The sequence below is a fragment of the Schistocerca cancellata genome, chromosome 3 (assembly GCF_023864275.1).
Source record: "Schistocerca cancellata isolate TAMUIC-IGC-003103 chromosome 3, iqSchCanc2.1, whole genome shotgun sequence".
NCBI lineage: Eukaryota > Metazoa > Arthropoda > Insecta > Orthoptera > Acrididae > Schistocerca > Schistocerca cancellata.
In genome coordinates this window covers 169,181,122-169,200,229 of record NC_064628.1, presented here as the reverse complement: position 1 = coordinate 169,200,229, position 19,108 = coordinate 169,181,122, and the positions used below count along the sequence as shown (strand labels likewise).

Sequence of the window (19,108 nt, the reverse complement as noted above, 5' to 3'; positions counted from 1 at the left end):
TCTCCTTCCTGGGACAATGAATTCACGGTGTTCTTATTTCAATTTCCAGGAGTGTAGCTCTAGAAATGGTAAACCGACCAGTACTCTCGAACCGTGGAGGAATCTCTCAGCCAGTGACCACAAATAGGGCGAATACGAGTACATAACAGAACTTTAGGGGAAGCACTACAGGTTATTTACTAAATTATCGGGGAAAGCAGGGAACAGTTCAACAGAAATAAAAGTTGAAGAGACTGAAGGCGAGTTAATGGAAATTGTATATAAATGTAAAAAACATTGGAAATGAGACGTTGTCTATAAAACCAACCCTTTGCTAAATTATTGTAGAGCTTGCTTCAAATGTTGTGGCGATATGTGTAATACATCTTTTTTGTTATAATAAATTATTTCTTCCACTCATATTGTGGAAGTCAACAGTTCATTATATTTGCTTATGTCAATCCTTTCATCTGCAGAAACTCATACATGCTGCAATTAAATGGTCTACGATTTCTTGTTTCTAGGACTTACTTGTTCTGTTCATACATTTTTCTTCGCATTCTTCCCTGGTTGGAAAGTTGTTCTGATTTCCGCCGCAGCCGCCATACCTGAACTCCTTACACTCTGTTTCATCAAAAAACCAATGATAGAAAGCCCCGCGACAGTGACCTGAACTTCTTGGAAGCAGACAGAAATCCTGAGAATTGAAGAAAGACATCAAAATGTTTAGCATGCAATAAAAAGAATTATCAGATTCTCAATTAGCGAGTGTATATGGAACCGGCAAACAGCGAAATCTGGCATGTTATGGAATGTCTAGGCATTATATAGAATGTGATGGAGTATGAAATAAATATAATTTAATATTTTGCCTAAGCATTTAAAAGAATACGGGTTACGTTTATACTTTAAATATTGTTACAATTACAAGATCCACAAACACCATTTTTGAATTTCGGTATCAAGAGATCTCCATATGAATCTCTGTTTGGCTGCTGTTGGGCTCAACACACCACCTCTGCCACAAGAAGTTTGAAATGGTGTAACAAGAGCAGAAGAATTGGAAGAGATTGTTCATTCATCAGAAAAACCGGCAAATGTTGAGATATCTGTGAAAATTCAGCACAAGCCCAGCCCGAGTTCATTAGACCTGTAACTTCGACATCAACTGAAGCATCTGAAATACAAGAGATCATCTGCTGTTTCATTTCAGAACCTACAATTGGAGCACACCAGTATCCTCGCTGTGAACGCTAAATTTATATCATCTATGAGAATTCAGCACAGTTGGGGAAAGGGGGGGGGGGAGGAACTGGTATGAGTATCACATGCGCCATTTGCATGAGTAACAAGAAAGCCATTATTGATCGGCAAGACTAAAAGAAAAATGTAGCGTCCGGCGAATAAAATGAATGTGCTCACCACAAAATGTTCTCGTTCGCTGAGAAACGATTTCCAGTTATAGTTCCTGTTGCTGAAGTTGATAAAGGTTGTTGGGGCGCTCGCAATATTTTGGTCGTCGTGGTTGGTGTGACAAAGGATTGCGGTTATAAACTGGAAACATAGAATTCTAAAGCAGTTATACACAAGGTCACAGTTCAAGCAGGCAAGTCTGAAGATATTCCGCTGATCAAATAAGTATCTTTCAGGTCAGCTGCAATTCAGTAGTATACATGGACTGGACAAGACTGTGTGAAGTGCATATGAGATACCAGAACCTCAGGTGTTTATATGTGAAAAGAAAAATTATTTTCAGTTCAGAAAGCGTAAAAGAAGTGAAGCTACGAAACACAAAAGTTGAAAGTTAATATGAATTTATTGTTTATTATACATTTTAACAATTGTTAAAAACCGTTTTTTGTTTATTAAATATTAGTAAAAGCTAAGAACTCTTAAAAATCCTCTACTTCAGGATAAACAAATTTTCGTACACAAACAATAACGATACTTTCATTTGTTAATTTAACTTTCGCTAAATATATAAATTTTTTATTTTTACATGTTACTTCATTCTAATTTTATACTTTGCCTGTGTCTGTATCGCATTTTTAAAATACCTTTGTATTTTATACATCTCCCAGGAAAAAATTTAAATCAGAATTAAATAAAACACCTCGCAAAGAAGTTCGAGGCATTCAATATATTGCCTAGCCATTCTTTAGAATACCTTGATGTGACACTTTTCCAATAACATATACGTTAGGAACACACAAATCCAAAAATGTTAGCACTTGCTTAACCCTGCAGCATTTACCTTGTGGAATGTATAGTGTCTCATACATATCCAGAAACATGAACACTTGATTAAGCTTTAAGAAATTATCTTTTGAATTTCAGTTACTCAAATGAGAATACCATTTACAAGTCCTTTAGCCTAAATTCGCAAGCAGTATATAAGAGTTCCGGTTTGCATCCTCTGTGACCTATCCAAGGCATTTGATTATATGAGGCAAAATATCCTCGCAAAGAAACAGAGGTTTTATGAAAAATAACGAAAGATAGAACTGCATGTAACAAAAAAAAAAAAGTTGAAAGTTGTACTTAATAATTCAGGCAATGTGTGCAGAGGAGTTTCTGGTGAATGGAGAGAAATCATTTAATATCACTCTCAACTTAAAAATGACATAATTTATTCCAGGATATCTAGAGGTACTAAATCTATAATATAAAAATGAATCGCAAAATGTGTTGGTAAGCGCATAACTCAACAACGCCTCGACCAATTTGGCCAAATCTTTTTTTAAAATGTTCGTTGAAGTTCAAGGATGGTTTTTACGGCGAGAAAAATTAGAATTATTGCTGGAAAAACCCTAAAAATAGCCCTTTTCTTTTTCCTATACAAATGATTTGTAACTAAAACGTAGTCAATTTGAGCTTTATTGCTATGGTATAAAGTTCATATTAAAATGAATCGCAAAATGTGTTGGTAAGCGCATAACTCAACAACGCCTCGACCAATTTGGCCAAATCTTTTTTTAAAATGTTCGTTGAAGTTCAAGGATGGTTTTTACAGCGAGAAAAATTAGAATTATTGCTGGAAAAACCCTAAAAATAGCCCTTTTCTTTTTCCTATACAAATGATTTGTAACTAAAACGTAGTCAATTTGAGCTTTATTGCTATGGTATAAAGTTCATATTAAATTACAAGCACTCACTGTTGTCTAAGCAATGTAGGTGTGTTCCTAACGTCAAAGATCATATCTATCAAAACAATGTGCGTGTGTGCGTTGGAGCACAGAATACATAGTTGGAGAAGTTTAATGTCGCGTTCCGAAACTCGCGTTTCTTTTGTATTAGTTTCGGCACGCGAGATAAAATGCATCAGTTTCCACGTCACTACATCAGTCAAACAAAAATCGCATTACCAACAGTGTTTTATTATTTTTATAATATCCAAATTACAATTCGTACGGCTTAAAAGGATTTGACTTCAAGTCATATAAAATTAAAAAAAAAAAAAAAAGTTGTCTGTGACCTAATCTACTGAGTTTGATTTTGTCAACTGATACACGAAACAAATTCGTGTTTTGTGCAGAGTGTTTACTTAGTTAGTGTTTGTTTAGTTCGTGATTAGTGAAAAACTAATTTATATTTGATATGCCTCCTATAAGACGAAGCAATTTAGGTAGAAGAACCAGAAATGCTACAAAACAAGCTAATTACCGATCTAATCGTACGGCACAAGAACGTGATGACGGAAATGAACGTGAAAGAATTCGGATATCACAAACTCGTGACGCGCGAGCGCGACATTCAACTAATAATCGTGCAAGTTTGAATCGAGCTGCTTTCAGTTACGATGTGTCAATTGACTACAGTAACTACCAATGTGTTGTTATTGGTTCTATGAACTCGGTTTGCTCACACTGTAAGGCATTAAAATACAAAAACGAAGCCAATGGATTGTGTTGCGCAAATGGTAAAGTGAAATTGATACCATTGGACCCACCACCAGAACCATTGTACTCATTGGTTTCAGGAATAGGAACAGATTCTATACACTTTTTGACACATATCCAACAATATAACAATTGCTTTCAAATGACTTCATTTGGGGCAACAAATGTAGTTCGGGAAAATTTTATGCCAACTTTCAAGGTATGTATTATAGCAGTTACTCATAATTATTTTAGCGAACAAAATTTTCTGTCACAAAAGTTAAGATGTGTCACTAATCTTCAATTTCTTAATCACTTATATATCACTTAGTCATCATATTATATGGTGATTCAGTTTCAGTGATACTTTTATTATATTTTATATTTGATAGATATTAGTTCAAACTAAATATATACTTTTTAAGATCAAATATTATTTAAGTTTGATCACTGACAGTCCATTAATTTATACCACACCATAATATTTTATTTTATTTACAGATACAAGGGCAAATATATCACAGAGCAGGTTCACTGTTACCAGTGTCAGATAGCGACAACAAATTCCTGCAAATTTATTTTATGGGCAATTCACCACAAGAAATTGATCTGCGTTGTGCACATAACAATTTAGTAAAGAGGTCTATTGTAGAACAATTACAAACTTTATTTCATCAACACAATCAATTGATTATATTGTTTAAAGCTGCCCTGGATCTGATGCCATCCGATAATCACAAAATTGTAATCAGAGCTGATAAAACACCTGCAGGTCAACATACAAGACGTTTTAATGCACCAACTATTGATGAAGTTGCTATCGTTGTAGTTGGAGAAAACTTGGAATCCCGTGATATTGTTTTACATCGTCGGAATGATCAATTACAAAGTATAAAGGAAACACACCGCTCATATGATGCACTGCAATATCCCATTATATTTTGGCAAGGTGAAGATGGCTACGATTTCTCAATAAAAATGATAAATCCCATTACAGGCAACTAAAATATTAATTTAGCTATGGCGATAATATCTCAGTCATTATATTATGTATTTTAATTTTATATTTGAATGTTATTAAAAGAAAATCTATTTACAGGTTCTGAAACCAACAAAAAAGTCAGTTCAATGAACTATTATTCATACCGCCTAATGATTCGGGAAAATGAAGAAAATCACATATTGAAATGTCGGCGATTATATCACAAATATGTTGTTGACATGTATGTAAAAATTGAAACGGAGAGATTAACATTCATCAGGTTGAATCAAACCAAACTCCGATCTGAAGAGTATATTCACCTTCGAGATGCGATTAATACTGATGGAAATGCACAGAATGTCGGTGGGATGACTATTCTTCCAGCAACATACATTAGAAGCCCTCGGCATATGCACGAATATGCTCAAGATGCCATGTCGTATGTTCGTCATTATGGTACAGCAGATTTGTTCATCACATTTACATGCAATCCGCAATGGATAGAAATCAAGCAGGAGTTATTCCCTGGGCAATCACCCATTGATCGTCATGATATTACAGCCAGAGTCTTTAGACAAAAGTTGAAATCTTTAATGAATTTCATCGTAAAACATAATGTGTTTGGTGAGACACGCTGCTGGATGTATTCTGTGGAGTGGCAGAAACGAGGATTGCCACATGCACACATTTTGATTTGGTTGGTTGAAAAGATAAGGCCAAATGAAGTTGATGCAGTGATATCAGCTGAAATCCCTAATGTACAAGTAGATCCTGGATTGCATGAGGTAGTTATCAAAAACATGATACATGGTCCCTGTGGAACTCTTAATCAAAATTCACCGTGTATGATGGATGGTAAATGTTCAAAACGATATCCACGGACATTAATATCGGAAACAATTACTGGTAATGACGGTTATCCATTGTATCGTCGCAGATCGACAGCAGACAATGGAAAATCAACAATTGTCAAATTAAATCAACAAGATATTGAAATAGATAATCGTTGGATTGTTCCATATTCACCCATTTTATCAAAGACATTCAAAGCACACATCAACGTTGAATCTTGCCATTCAGTGAAATCTATTAAATACATTTGCAAATATGTAACCAAAGGGAGTGATATGGCTGTGATTGGAATTGGTGCAGAGAATTCCAATGATGAAGTTACCCAATACCAAATGGGCCGCTATGTCAGTAGTAATGAAGCAGTTTGGCGAATATTTTCTTTTCCTATTCATGAGAGACACCCTTCTGTTGTTCACTTAGCTGTGCATTTAGAAAATGGACAAAGAGTGTATTTTACAGCACAGAACGCAGTACAAAGAGCTGCTCAGCCACCATCTACTACATTAACCAGTTTTTTTGAGACATGCCAAAACGATCATTTCGCACAAACATTGCTATATTCTGAAATGCCAAAATATTATACCTGGAATCAATCCTCAAGGAGATTTATACGACGGAAACAAGGAAAACCAGTTCCAGGATATACAGATGTATATTCCACCGATGCGATTGGCCGGATTTATTCAGTACATCCAAGCAATGATGAATGTTTTTATTTACGACTGCTATTAGTCAATGTACGTGGCCCAACATCATTCCAACAGTTACGAACTGTTCATGGTGAATTGTGTGGATCCTACAGAGAAGCCTGTCAACGTTTGCAATTGCTTGAAAATGACGCTCATTGGGAGCAAACTCTCAATGATGCTGTAATATCATCACACGCTCATCAAATACGAACATTGTTTTCTATAATCATATCTACATGCTTCCCATCAAACCCAATTGATTTGTGGATCAAGTACAAAGATTATATGTGTGATGATATTTTGTATCAAATACGGAATAGAATGGGAAATCCAAATATACAAATCAGTGAAGAAATTTACAATGAAGCATTGATTTCAATTGAGGACATGTGCTTGATAATGTCAAACAAACTATTAATTCAATTAGGCCTGACCGCGCTCAATCGTCCAATGCATGACGCTTTTAACCAAGAGTTGCATCGAGAAAAACTGTATGATCTCAACGCTTTGAAAGAATTAATTCAAACAAATCTTCCACTGTTAAATGAACAACAGAAGTATGTATTTGAAACTCTTATGAAAGTAACAAATGATGAAACTGGAGGGATTTACTTCTTAGATGCACCTGGTGGTACAGGAAAAACTTTTTTGATTTCATTAATATTAGCAACAATTCGCTCACAAAATAAAATTGCACTTGCACTCGCTTCGTCGGGAATCGCAGCAACTTTGCTTGAAGGTGGTCGAACAGCCCATTCAGCACTAAAATTGCCATTAAATATGCAAAGCAATGAAACTCCAACCTGCAACGTTTCGAAGAACTCTGCAATGGCAAAGGTTTTGCAGCAATGTAAATTGATTGTTTGGGATGAATGCACGATGGCACATAAAAAATCTTTGGAGGCTTTAGACAGAACCTTAAAAGATCTACGGAGCAATAATAACCGATTTGGTGGTGCAATGATTTTATTAGCAGGAGATTTTCGTCAAACATTGCCAGTGATTCCACGATCAACGCCAGCTGATGAACTCAATGCATGTCTAAAGTCCTCCAATTTGTGGAAACATGTCAAAGTACTTCATTTAAGCAAGAATATGCGTGTCGAGTTGCAAAATGACCAATCTGGAAACATATTCTCTAAACAACTCATTGACATTGGTAATGGCAAATTTCCTATAGACATGTTGACTGGCTGCATTAACTTTCCTCAAAGTTTTTGTCAGTTAACTCGATCAAAAGATGAACTTATTCAGAAGGTGTTTCCAGATGTTTCTCAAAATTACAGAAACCATGATTGGTTGAGCGAACGAGCTATACTGGCTGCAAAAAACATAGATGTAAATGAAATAAATTTCAAAATTCAAGAACAAATTACAGGCGAATTGAGGATATATAAATCAGTTGATTCGGCTACTAATCAAGATGATGTAGTCAACTATCCACCGGAATTTTTAAACTCGCTGGATTTGCCAGGATTGCCACCTCACAATCTTCAATTAAAGGTTGGATCGGTGGTTATAATGTTGCGAAATATCAACCAACCGCGTCTTAGCAACGGTACACGGTTAGCGATAAAAAAAATACTAAACAATGTGATAGAAGCAACTATACTCAAAGGAAAGTATAAAGGAGAAGATGTTCTCATACCGCGCATCCCAATGATTCCGACTGATGTGCCATTTGAGTTTAAACGACTACAGTTTCCAGTGCGGCTTGCTTTTGCTATGACTATAAACAAGTCCCAGGGGCAATCATTAAGTGTTTGTGGTATTAATCTAGAAAACCCATGTTTCTCACATGGTCAATTGTATGTTGCCTGTTCCCGTGTTGGAAAACCATCAGATTTGTTTATCTATGCGCCAGGTAATCAAACAAAAAACATCGTATACCACAAAGCACTACAATGATAATAATAATAATGATTCACATGATTAACAATAAAGCGATTACTTACTTTTAAATCCTTATATATGTTTTATTTAATTATTTTTTATTCACAACGCCCTATCACCAGGGTGACGGTTCTGTTCAGGAGAATTTTTTTAAATACGTAGGCAAAAAAACTGCCATATTACAAATCTTTTTGACAGGACGAAGTCTGTCGGGTCAGCTAGTCATTGATAAATTTAACTGATGGTAACGAAATAAAAGTTAAGGTGTCCACTTATAAAATAATATAGATTGGAAATAAAAACATCAGACAGATTCATTCCGGCTACGAAAGACAGGCAGTATTTGGCAGAGATAAATCAACAAGTTAACAGATTTTGAACGGAATGAACAGTGTCTTGAAAGGAGGATATAAGATGAACATCAACAAAAGCAAAACGAGGATCATGGAATGTAGTCGAATTTAGTTGGGTGATGCTGAGGGAATTAGACTAGGAAATGAGACACTTAAAGTAGTAAAGGAGTTTTGCTATTTGGGGAGCAAAATAACTGATGATGGTCAAAGTAGAGAGGATATAAAATGTAGAATGACAATGGCAAAGAAAGCGTTTCTGAATAAGAGGAATTTGTTAACATCGAGTATAGATGTAAGTATCACGAAGTCGTTTCTGAAAGTATTTGTTTGGAGTGTAGCCATGTATGGAAGTGAAACATGGACGATAAATAGTTTGGGCAAGAAGAGAGTAGAAGCTTTTGAAATGCCGGCCGCGGTGGTCTAGTGGTTCTAGGCGCGCAGTCCGGAACCGCGGGACTGCTACGGTCGCAGGATCGAATCCTGCCTCGGGCATGGATGTGTGTGATGTCCTTAGGTTAGTTAGGTTTAAGTAGTTCTAAGTTCTAGGGGACTGATGACCACAGAAGTTAAGTCCAATAGTGCTCAGAGCCATTTGAACCATTTACTTTTGAAATGTGGTGCTACAGAAGAATGCTGAAGATTAGATGGGTAGATCACGTAACTAATGAGGAGGTATTGAATAGAACAGCGGAGAAGAGGAGTTTGTGGCACAACTTGACAAGAAGAAGGGACCGGTTGGTAGGGCATGTTCTGAGGCGTTAAGGGATCACAAATTTAGCATTAGAGGGCAGCGTGGAGGGTAAAAATCGTAGAGGGAGACTAAGAGATGAATACACTAAGCAGATTCAGAAGGATGTAGGTTGCAGTAAGTACTGGGACATGAAGAAGCTTGCACAGGATACAGTAGCATGGAGAGCTGCATCAAACCAGTCTCAGGACTGAACACCACAACAACAACAACAGATTTTGCCTATTCTCATTCAATACTGACGTTTGGAACAATATTCTGGTGTAATTAATATTAAATAGAATGTTTTCATTGTTGAAAATATGCTGTAAGAATAATATGCGGTGCTCACCAACGATCGTCTTGTGGACATGTGAATAAGGAGTTATGCTTTCTGACTCCTGCTTACAGTATATGTATTTCCTCAACAATTTTGTTGCAAATAATCCACTTCAGTTCTGAAGGGACGTTGTCATACAAGATTACAATAACAGAAGAAGAAATGAGATTCATTAGCCCATATCAAGATTGACTTCAACACGATAAAGGGTTCACAACGCTGATAACAATATTTTAGCACCTACCTGGTAACATAAAATGTGTGACAGACCTGTAGCTCCCTCTAATACAAGGGAAGTCGTTCCCTGATGTCGTAACAGACATTCTGTCATTCTGTCGATTCATCTTGTTAGTGTTTTCCATGTATTCCTAAGCTCGCCGATTCTGAGAAAAAACTCCTCATTCATTACCTAATCAGTGAACCGAATTTACAACGTTCTTCTTTAGTACCACATTTCAAATTCTCCAGTTCTCTTCCGTTCCGATTTTCCCACAGTCCATGTTCCAGTACCATATAACGCTGTACTCCAAACGTAAATTATCGGAAATTTCTTTCTAAAATTAAGAGCTATGTTTGATACTAGCAGACTTCTCTTAGCCAGGAATGCCCTATTTGCATGTGCTAACCTGCTTTTGATGTCCTCCTTGTTCCGACTGTCATTGGTTACTTTGCTACCTAGCTAGTAAAATCCTTTAAGTTGATCTACCTCGCGATCACCAACTGTAATGTTAAGTTTCTCTCTGTTCTTATTTCTGTTACTTTTCGTCGCTTTCGTCATTCTTCGATTTCCTCTCAGTCCATATTCTATACGCATGAGACTATTAATTCCAATTAACAGATCCTGTAATTCTTCTTCACTTTCTCTGAGTATAGAAACATCATCAGCGAATCTTATTACTAATATCTGTGCACTTTGAATTTTTCTCACTCTTGAACTTTTCGTTTATTACAGACACTGCTTATTCGATGTATAGATTGAACACTGGAGAACGAAGATTACATCCCTGCCTTACAATTTTTTTAATCCGAGCATATGGTTGCTAGTCTCCCTCTCCCGTTGTTCCCTCTTTGTTCTTGCACCTATTATATATTACCTGTCTTTCCCTATAGCTTACCCCTATTTTTCTCACAATTTCGAACATCTTGCACCCTTTTTTTTACAATGTCGGATGGTTTTTACAGCTCGAAAAATCCTGTGAACGAGTCTTGATTTTTCTTCATTTTTCATTCCATTGTCAACCGCAACATTAGAACTGTCCTTCTGGTGTCTTTCCCTTTCCTAGGGCGAAAATGATTATCGTCTAACACAACCTAAATTTTCTTTTCCATTCTTTAGCCTTGTATGCTACTTGGATGCATGAACTGTTGAACTGATTGTGCGATAATCCTCGCAATGGACGGCTCTTGCTATGTTCGGAATTATGTGGATGGTATTTTCCTGAAAGTCTGATGGTATGTTGCCAGTCTCAAACATTATACACACCAACGTGAATAGTCTTTGCGTTGCTACTTCCCCAAATGATTTTAGCAGTTCCGATGGGATGTTGTGTATCCCTTCTTATTTAATCTTAAATCTTCCAAAGCTCTTTTAAATTCGAATTCTAATATTGGAAATCTAATCTTGTCCCTACCGACTCTTGTTTTTCCTTCTATGACGTCATCGGACAAGTCCTCCCCCTTATAGAGACTTTCAATGTACATTTTCCAACTGTCCGGTCTATCCTCTGTATTTAACAGTGAATTTCCCATTGTACTCTCAGTGTTACCATGTTGCTGTGGTCTTCTGTCCACAGACTGGTTTGATGCAGCTCTCCATGCTACTCTATCCTGTGCAAGCTTCTTCATCGCCGAGCAACTACTGCAACCTACATCCTTCTGAATCTGCTTATTGTATCCATCCCTTGGTCTCCCTTACGATTTTTACACTCCACGCTTCCCTCCAATAGTAAGTTGGTGATCCCTTGATACCTCAGAACGTGTCCAACCAACCGATGTCCTACCAAACGATCCCTTCTTGTAGTCAAGTTGTGCAACAAATTCCTTTTCTCCCCATTTCTGTTCAGTACCTCCTCGTTAGTTACGTGATCTACCCATCTAATCTCCAGCATTTTTCTCTAGCACCACATTTCGTAAGCTTCTATTCTCTTCTTGTCTAAACTATTTATCGTCCATATTTCACTTCTGTACATGGCTACACTCCACACATATACTTTCAGAAATCACTTCCTGACACTTAAATCATATTTGATGCCAAAACAAAATTCTCTTCTTCAGAAACGGTTTCCTTGCCATTGCCAGTCTATATTTTATGTCCTCTCTAATTCGACCATCATCAGTTATTTTGCTTCCGAAACAGCAAAACTCATTTACTACTTTAAGTGTCTCATTTACTAATCTAATTCCCTCAGCATCACCTGATTTAATTCGACTACATTCCATTACCCTCGTTTTGCTTTTGTTGATGTTCATCTTATATCCTCCTTTCAAGACACTATCCACTCCGTTCAACTGCCCTTCCACGTCCTTTTCTCTCTCTGCCAGAGTTACAGAGTCATCAGCAAACCTCAAGGTTTTTATTTCTTCTCCATGGATTTTAATTCCTACTCCAAATTTTTCTTTTGTTTCCTTTACTACTTACTCAATATACAGATTCAGTAACGTCGGGGATAGGCTACAACCCTGTTTTACTCCCTTCCCAATCACTGCTCTCCTTTCATGCTCCTCCACTCTTGTACCTGCCGTGCGGTATCTGTACAAATTGTATATAGCCTTTCGCTCCCTGTATTTGATTCCTGATACCTTCAGAACTTATACTCGCTTTCAATTTCAGCGAAGTTTGTTTATTGTACTGGTCCGCTGGGAACAAGGAACATTTATTTATGGCTGACATGAAATGTTTACCTGATGAAACGAACTGTTATTCTGTGTTCAAAAAAGTACGCAATAATATTAATAACTTCACTGTGATGTATTCGTATATGAAAGCAGGATCGATATTTCATGATAATCTATGTTTAGTAGTAAATATACTCAGAACAATGAAAACAATGTAAGTAGAATTTCATAATATCTTAACTCTGGTTCGAATCTTCCTGCGAGAAAGACGTGAACGGAGACGTATGTATTTTGTATCGTATTTCCGGTAAATGTCTGCTATTATTGATAACCAAAGCACTTATTTTAGTATCATTAGCATCCCTACATGTATGAAAAAATAATTGATCATTTATTCAATGATTGATAACATGCAGTACAGCGCGAGTTGTAATTAGTATTATTGGCCGCCATTTGGAAGATGACAGTTTCTTTTTTGAATTACTCCAATATTACGTAGCGTAAAGTCACAAGGAGATGGGTTACAATTAATTTCTTGAATACACAGACTAAAGTCACGTTAATTTAAGTCATTTTGCAAAGAGTATTATCGATATCAAAATAGATCCATGATTTTCACGGTTAAGAAAGTGCTCAGCTTTGAATTGATAATAAGTTTACCACGCAAAATGTGTTTCTCCAATCGAACATCCCAAAGTATAAATTATTATTCATCTGAAAAGACATTCTATTACAACCATGAGATATTTTCTAAAAGCAAACGATAAAGGTGCTTCACAACGAGCTGATCCTACTTTATTTTACGTCTGCACAGACATTACAAAGTGACTTATTTATCGGGCACTTGAATATAGAAAGTCTTAACAATATCAAAAATAAAAATACTTGCCCGTGGAATGAAGTTGTAGTGAATATGTTGTATGTGGCCTCGTGTGATCTTACGATGTGTTATTAACAGCACAAGTATACACAACCATACAAACTAATATACACACGAAAAAATCACTACATTACCTATAAGCAGAGTCAGTCCTTCCGACAATCATTTATTTTTTCGATTTCTTCATATTTTTAATGCAGCCATTTCGCCTTAGCCTCTCTGCACTTCCTGTTTATTTTATTCCTAATTGCCTTGTATTTCGTATTCCTGAATTTCCCTGAACGTTCTTGGACTTCCTTCTTCCGTCGATCAGCTGAGCTATTTCTTCTGTTGCCCATAGTTTCCTTCCGATTACCTACCATGTACATATGTTTTTCTTCCGAACTTCTGTGATTGTTCTTTTTAGAACTGTTCATTCCTCTACAACTGAACTACCTACCGAGATATTCATTATCGTAGTATCTAAAGCTTTAGAGAACGTCACTCGTATCTCTTCATTCCTTAGCATTTCCGTACCCCAATTCTTTCTAAATTGATTCCTCCTGACTAGTCTCTTAAATTGCAGCTTACTCTTCATTATCAATAAGTCGTGATTTGAGTCTGTATCTGCTGCTGGGTACTCCTTACAATCCAATATATGATATCGGAATCTCTGGCTGAACATTACGTAATCTAACTGGAATCTTCTCGCATCTCCCGGCCGTTTCCATGTATACCTCCTCCTCTTGTGAATCTTGAACAGACTATTCAGTATTACTAATGAAATTTATCGCAGAACTCAATTAGCTTTTCTCTTCTGTCATTCCTACTACCAAGCCCGTATTCTCCTGTAACCCTTTCTTCTACTCTTTCCCCTAGCCCCTCATTTCAACCCCCGTGGCTATAAAATTTTCGTCTCGCTTTACGTACTGATTTACCGGTTAAATATCTTCATGTACATTCTCTATCTTTTTTTTCTGCTTTGGACGTCGGCAGGTGTACCTGAACTATTCTTGTCGGGGTTGGTTTGCTGTTGATTCTGATGAGAACAACGTATCACGGAACTGTTCACAATAACTCACTCTCTACCTTACCTTCCTTTTCATAAAGAATCCAACTTCCTTTATACCATTTTCTGTTGCTACTGATATTAGCCTATATTCGCCTGACCAGAAATCCTTGTGTCCTTTCCATTTCACATCACTGACCCTCACTATATCTAGATTGAGCTTTAGCATTTTCCTTTTCATATTTTCTATCTTGCCTAGCACATTGAAACTTCTGACATTCCACAACCAGATTCGTAGAACATTATCCTTTTGTTCGTTATTCAATCTTTTTCTCGTGGTCACCTTCCCCTCGGTAGACCTCTCCCGGAGATCTGAGTGGGAACTAATCCGGACTCTTTTGCCAATGGAGAGATCATCATGACACTTTTTCAGTTACCGGTCACATGCCCTGTGGACACAAATTACGTGGTTTCTATTGCCTTGTTCATCCGTATTGCTGTGTGGTCTGGCGCATTAGATATCATTGACGGAGGACATTAAGAACGGTCAAATAAGGCAGTTCGTTCCCTATTATCGCGAAATTGGGGCGAGAATGCCACGGATATGATACACGAGTTGAGGTGGCAGTCGTTAAAACAAAGGCGTTTTTTGCTGCTTCAGGATCTTCTCAACAAATATCAATCAGCAATTTTCTTCTCAGAGTAAGAAAGTACATTGTTGGCGCCCATTTACATACGGAGAAATGATGATCATAATAAAATAAGGGGAATCTGAGCTCGCACGTTAAGATTTAAGTGTTCGTTTTTTCCACCCGCTGTTCGAGAGGGCAACGGTAGAGAAGTAGCTTAAAGGTGGTTCGACGAGACCTCTGCCAGGCACGTGACTGTGAATTGCAGAGTAATCATGTAGATCATTTCTGATTCTTCCTCCTAGGGGCCGCAGTTTCCCACCCAAAGGACAAGAAAGTGCTCTGAATCTCTGTCTGCTCTTCCACCTTCTTTGACAAGGCCGACGGCAGAATGAGGATGACTTCTTCTATTGGAAGTCTTCGGCTACTACTGCTGATGATTTTTATACAAAATTTAAGTAGTGGCGGTGTCCAATCCCGGGGCAGAGGTTGTTACTAGTCAAAGACTCTGCCCCTAGACCACGGGCGTATTTTCACCGAAGAATAATATGAATGTAAAATACTTCATTCTGCATCATTGCGAGTAATCGTACAAATATGCCAAGGGACATGAAACTATCTAACGACGATAGTAACCACCTTATTTCGTTTCTAGCAGAAGAATGAGTTGTGTGAGTCACTGACTGAACAGAATTTAACGTTTCAAGGAATAATCGTATATATCTGCACGGGTAGATATGGGGGAATGATTTACTGTTGTAAATAAAAGCTCCCCTGATATTTTATTCTTTTAACGTCTATTATCATGGAGAGATAAAATGTGAAAGTTTCGAAATCATATGTCCTGCAACATCACATTATTGCTTTACAGGGCTTTCTTTGCTGTGTGAAATGAGTTTAAGAGGAGATAATACAATACGACAGATTTACGTGGTAGAGAACGAGTAGTGCTAATTCTTGATAGCTTTTGCGATACAACGGAGAGCTGTGAGTAGAGGTGCTTATGATGGTGGAATCAAGTTTGGTGTCTGGGTTTTATGGGATTAGCTGGAACAACATGCAAAATGAGCTACTGATTCCTCAACATAAACAGTAGCCAGATTACCATATGTGTACTGTAAGACATTCGTTTACTGTAAAAGCTCCAACAGTAATTAGTTTTAATCTATTTAGACGTATATGTAACTCATTAATCCTCATCTGCCAAGGTAATCAGAAGAACTAAAAGAAAACTGCATGTGTGTCACCACACTGTATATCTGTCATTAGTCCGTGATATGTCGTGCCACAGTATTTACTTTAAACACTCCAAACATAATAACTTGTTCTATCATCTAGTAGCAAGTGGATCAGCTCATATAAATTACGCTTAAATTTAATATTGCATTAGTAAATTACGAATTTCTTACGTGAAGTCTTTAGTTTGTCTTACAAAAGCAAGACATTTTTAGTGAAATACACTCCTGGAAATTGAAATAAGAACACCGTGAATTCATTGTCCCAGGAAGAGGAAACTTTATTGTCACATTCCTGGGGTCAGATACACCACATGATCACACTGACAGAACCACAGGCACATAGACACAGGCAACAGAGCATGCACAATGTCGGCACTAGTACAGTGTATATCCATCTTTCGCAGCAATGCAGGCTGCTATTCTCCCATGGCGACGATCGTAGAGATGCTGGATGTAGTCCTGTCGAACGGCTTGCCATGCCATTTCCACCTGGCGCCTCAGTTGGACCAGCGTTCGTGCTGGACGTGCAGACCGCGTGAGACGACGCTTCATCCAGTCCCAAACATGCTCAATGGGGGACAGATCCGGAGATCTTGCTGGCCAGGGTAGTTGACTTACACCTTCTAGAGCACGTTGGGTGGCACGGGATACATGCGGACGTGCATTGTCCTGTTGGAACAGCAAGTTCCCTTGCCGGTATAGGAATGGTAGAACGATGGGTTCGATGACGGTTTGGATGTACCGCGCACTATTCAGTGTCCCCTCGACGATCACCAGTGGTGTACGGCCAGTGTAGGAGATCGCTCCCCACACCATGATGCCGGGTGTTGGCCCTGTGTGCCTCGGTCGTATGCAGTCCTGATTGTGGCGCTCACCTGCACGGCGCCAAACACGCATACGACCATCATTGGCACCAAGGCAGAAGCGACTCTCATCGCTGAAGACGACACGTCTCCATTCGTCCCTCCATTCACGCCTGTCGCGACACCACTGGAGGCGGGCTGCACGATGTTGGGGCGTGAGCGGAAGACGGCCTAACGGTGTGCGGGACCGTAGCGCAGCTTCATGGAGACGGTTGCGAATGGTCCTCGCCGATACCCCAGGAGCAACAGTGTCCCTAATTTGCTGGGAAGTGGCGGTGCGGTCCCCTACGGCATGGCGTAGGATCCTACGGTCTTGGCGTGCATCCGTGCGTCGCTGCGGTCCGGTCCCAGGTCGACGGGCACGTGCACCTTCCGCCGACCACTGGCGACAACATCGATGTACTGTGGAGACCTCACGCCCCACGTGTTGAGCAATACGGCGGTACGTCCACCCGGCCTCCCGCATGCCCACTATACGCCCTCGCTCAAAGTCCGTCAACTGCACATACGGTTCACGTCCACGCTGTCGCGGCATGCTACCAGTGTTAAAGACTGCGATGGAGCTCCGTATGCCACGGCAAACTGGCTGACACTGACGGCGGCGGTGCACAAATGCTGCGCAGCTAGCGTCATTCGACGGCCAACACCGCGGTTCCTGGTGTGTCCGCTGTGCCGTGCGTGTGATCATTGCTTGTACAGCCCTCTCGCAGTGTCCGGAGCAAGTATGGTGGGTCTGACACACCGGTGTCAATGTGTTCTTTTTTCCATTTCCAGGAGTGTAGATCTCGATACTTGTTGTGTAGTACATATTATTTAGAACTCATAACAAAATTTATTGCAGGAAAAAGTTTGTTCCTTGAGATGTACTTTTACACTTTAATGGAGTATAACCTATAAATAATTGAATATACTTCTTGATGAAATTTTTCGAGTATCCAGAATCGTTATTACGAGCAGAAGCGCAAGGATATCGCACCACAGACCACAAAAGCTACAAAATTTGTTGTTGCCAATAAGCCATTGACTTGTCCCACGATTAAATAAGATGGAAGTTAATATGAAATTATGGCAAAGTTAATTAGTTTATTACCCCAGTATGGAATTGCCATTTACCCGACAAGAATATGAGAATCAATTGATTTCTTACTTTATAAGAGCAAACACTACTCTTTGCTGTAACATCTCAATCACTGGGAATATATTTTGGTCGTATATGGAACCAACTGAACAGAAAGTAAAGTGACCTACATGTTCGAAAAAAAAACGAAATTGGAAAAATCTTTCACAGTGGATACAGAATAAAATAACTCAATAAGATGTGAACTGTTGGTGTTCTTACTTTCCGAAACTCTTGTTCCTCTTCAGCGGACTGACTGCAGTCTTTACTTTGCACACCGTAGCAGACTTCGGTTTGCTCAATATTCATGACGTTATGTACATTACACTCCTCATTTTGTTGCTGTCTGACTGGCACATTCCTTGTCTGAGCCCCCTGGCGACATTTACTGATGTACTCCGTCCACTGAGACCATTCGGTTACTTCGCAGTCCCATTCGTCTGGTATAGCCCTAGAGAGAGAAAGACACAAAAGAAGTTTTAGCCAGACACAAGTTCGTGCTGCTACGAGTACTCTTTTTATTCATACGCATCGGACTTAGAAAACTTTATATTGTCACATATGCACAACGCTGTATATATAGTTCTTTTTATTGTTTACTTATGTATAAAGCTATATTTAACTATCAGTTAGACTTGCTACTGTGCGTGCAGTCAAACGAAAATCAGTGTATTATAAATTTTAATGGTATTGGTCGCAAAATAACATTGTGAAAGACACAAAATTACTGAGATAAATGTGAAAACGTACATGAAATCGATAACGCCAGTATAATATAAATTTCACAGAAATTGCATAGTAACTGAAATAACTGAACTGCATAATAACTGAAATTAAGGAAGGAGAGATGGAGTGTTTTTGTACT

At 38.4% G+C, this 19,108-nt stretch overlaps 1 protein-coding gene across 1 annotated transcript in view; it reads right to left on the bottom strand.

Moving 5' to 3' along the window:
* The window catches only part of LOC126174798 (spondin-1-like), a 205,866-nt gene that overhangs the window by 47,197 nt on the left and 139,561 nt on the right, over positions 1 to 19,108 (bottom strand). The window contains exons 10-11 of the mRNA XM_049921169.1: positions 18,466 to 18,694; positions 511 to 676 (exon numbers count right to left, since the gene is read on the bottom strand). Of these exons, the coding sequence (XP_049777126.1) occupies positions 511 to 676; positions 18,466 to 18,694 (395 nt within the window). The remainder of the gene's footprint in view (positions 1 to 510; positions 677 to 18,465; positions 18,695 to 19,108) is intronic.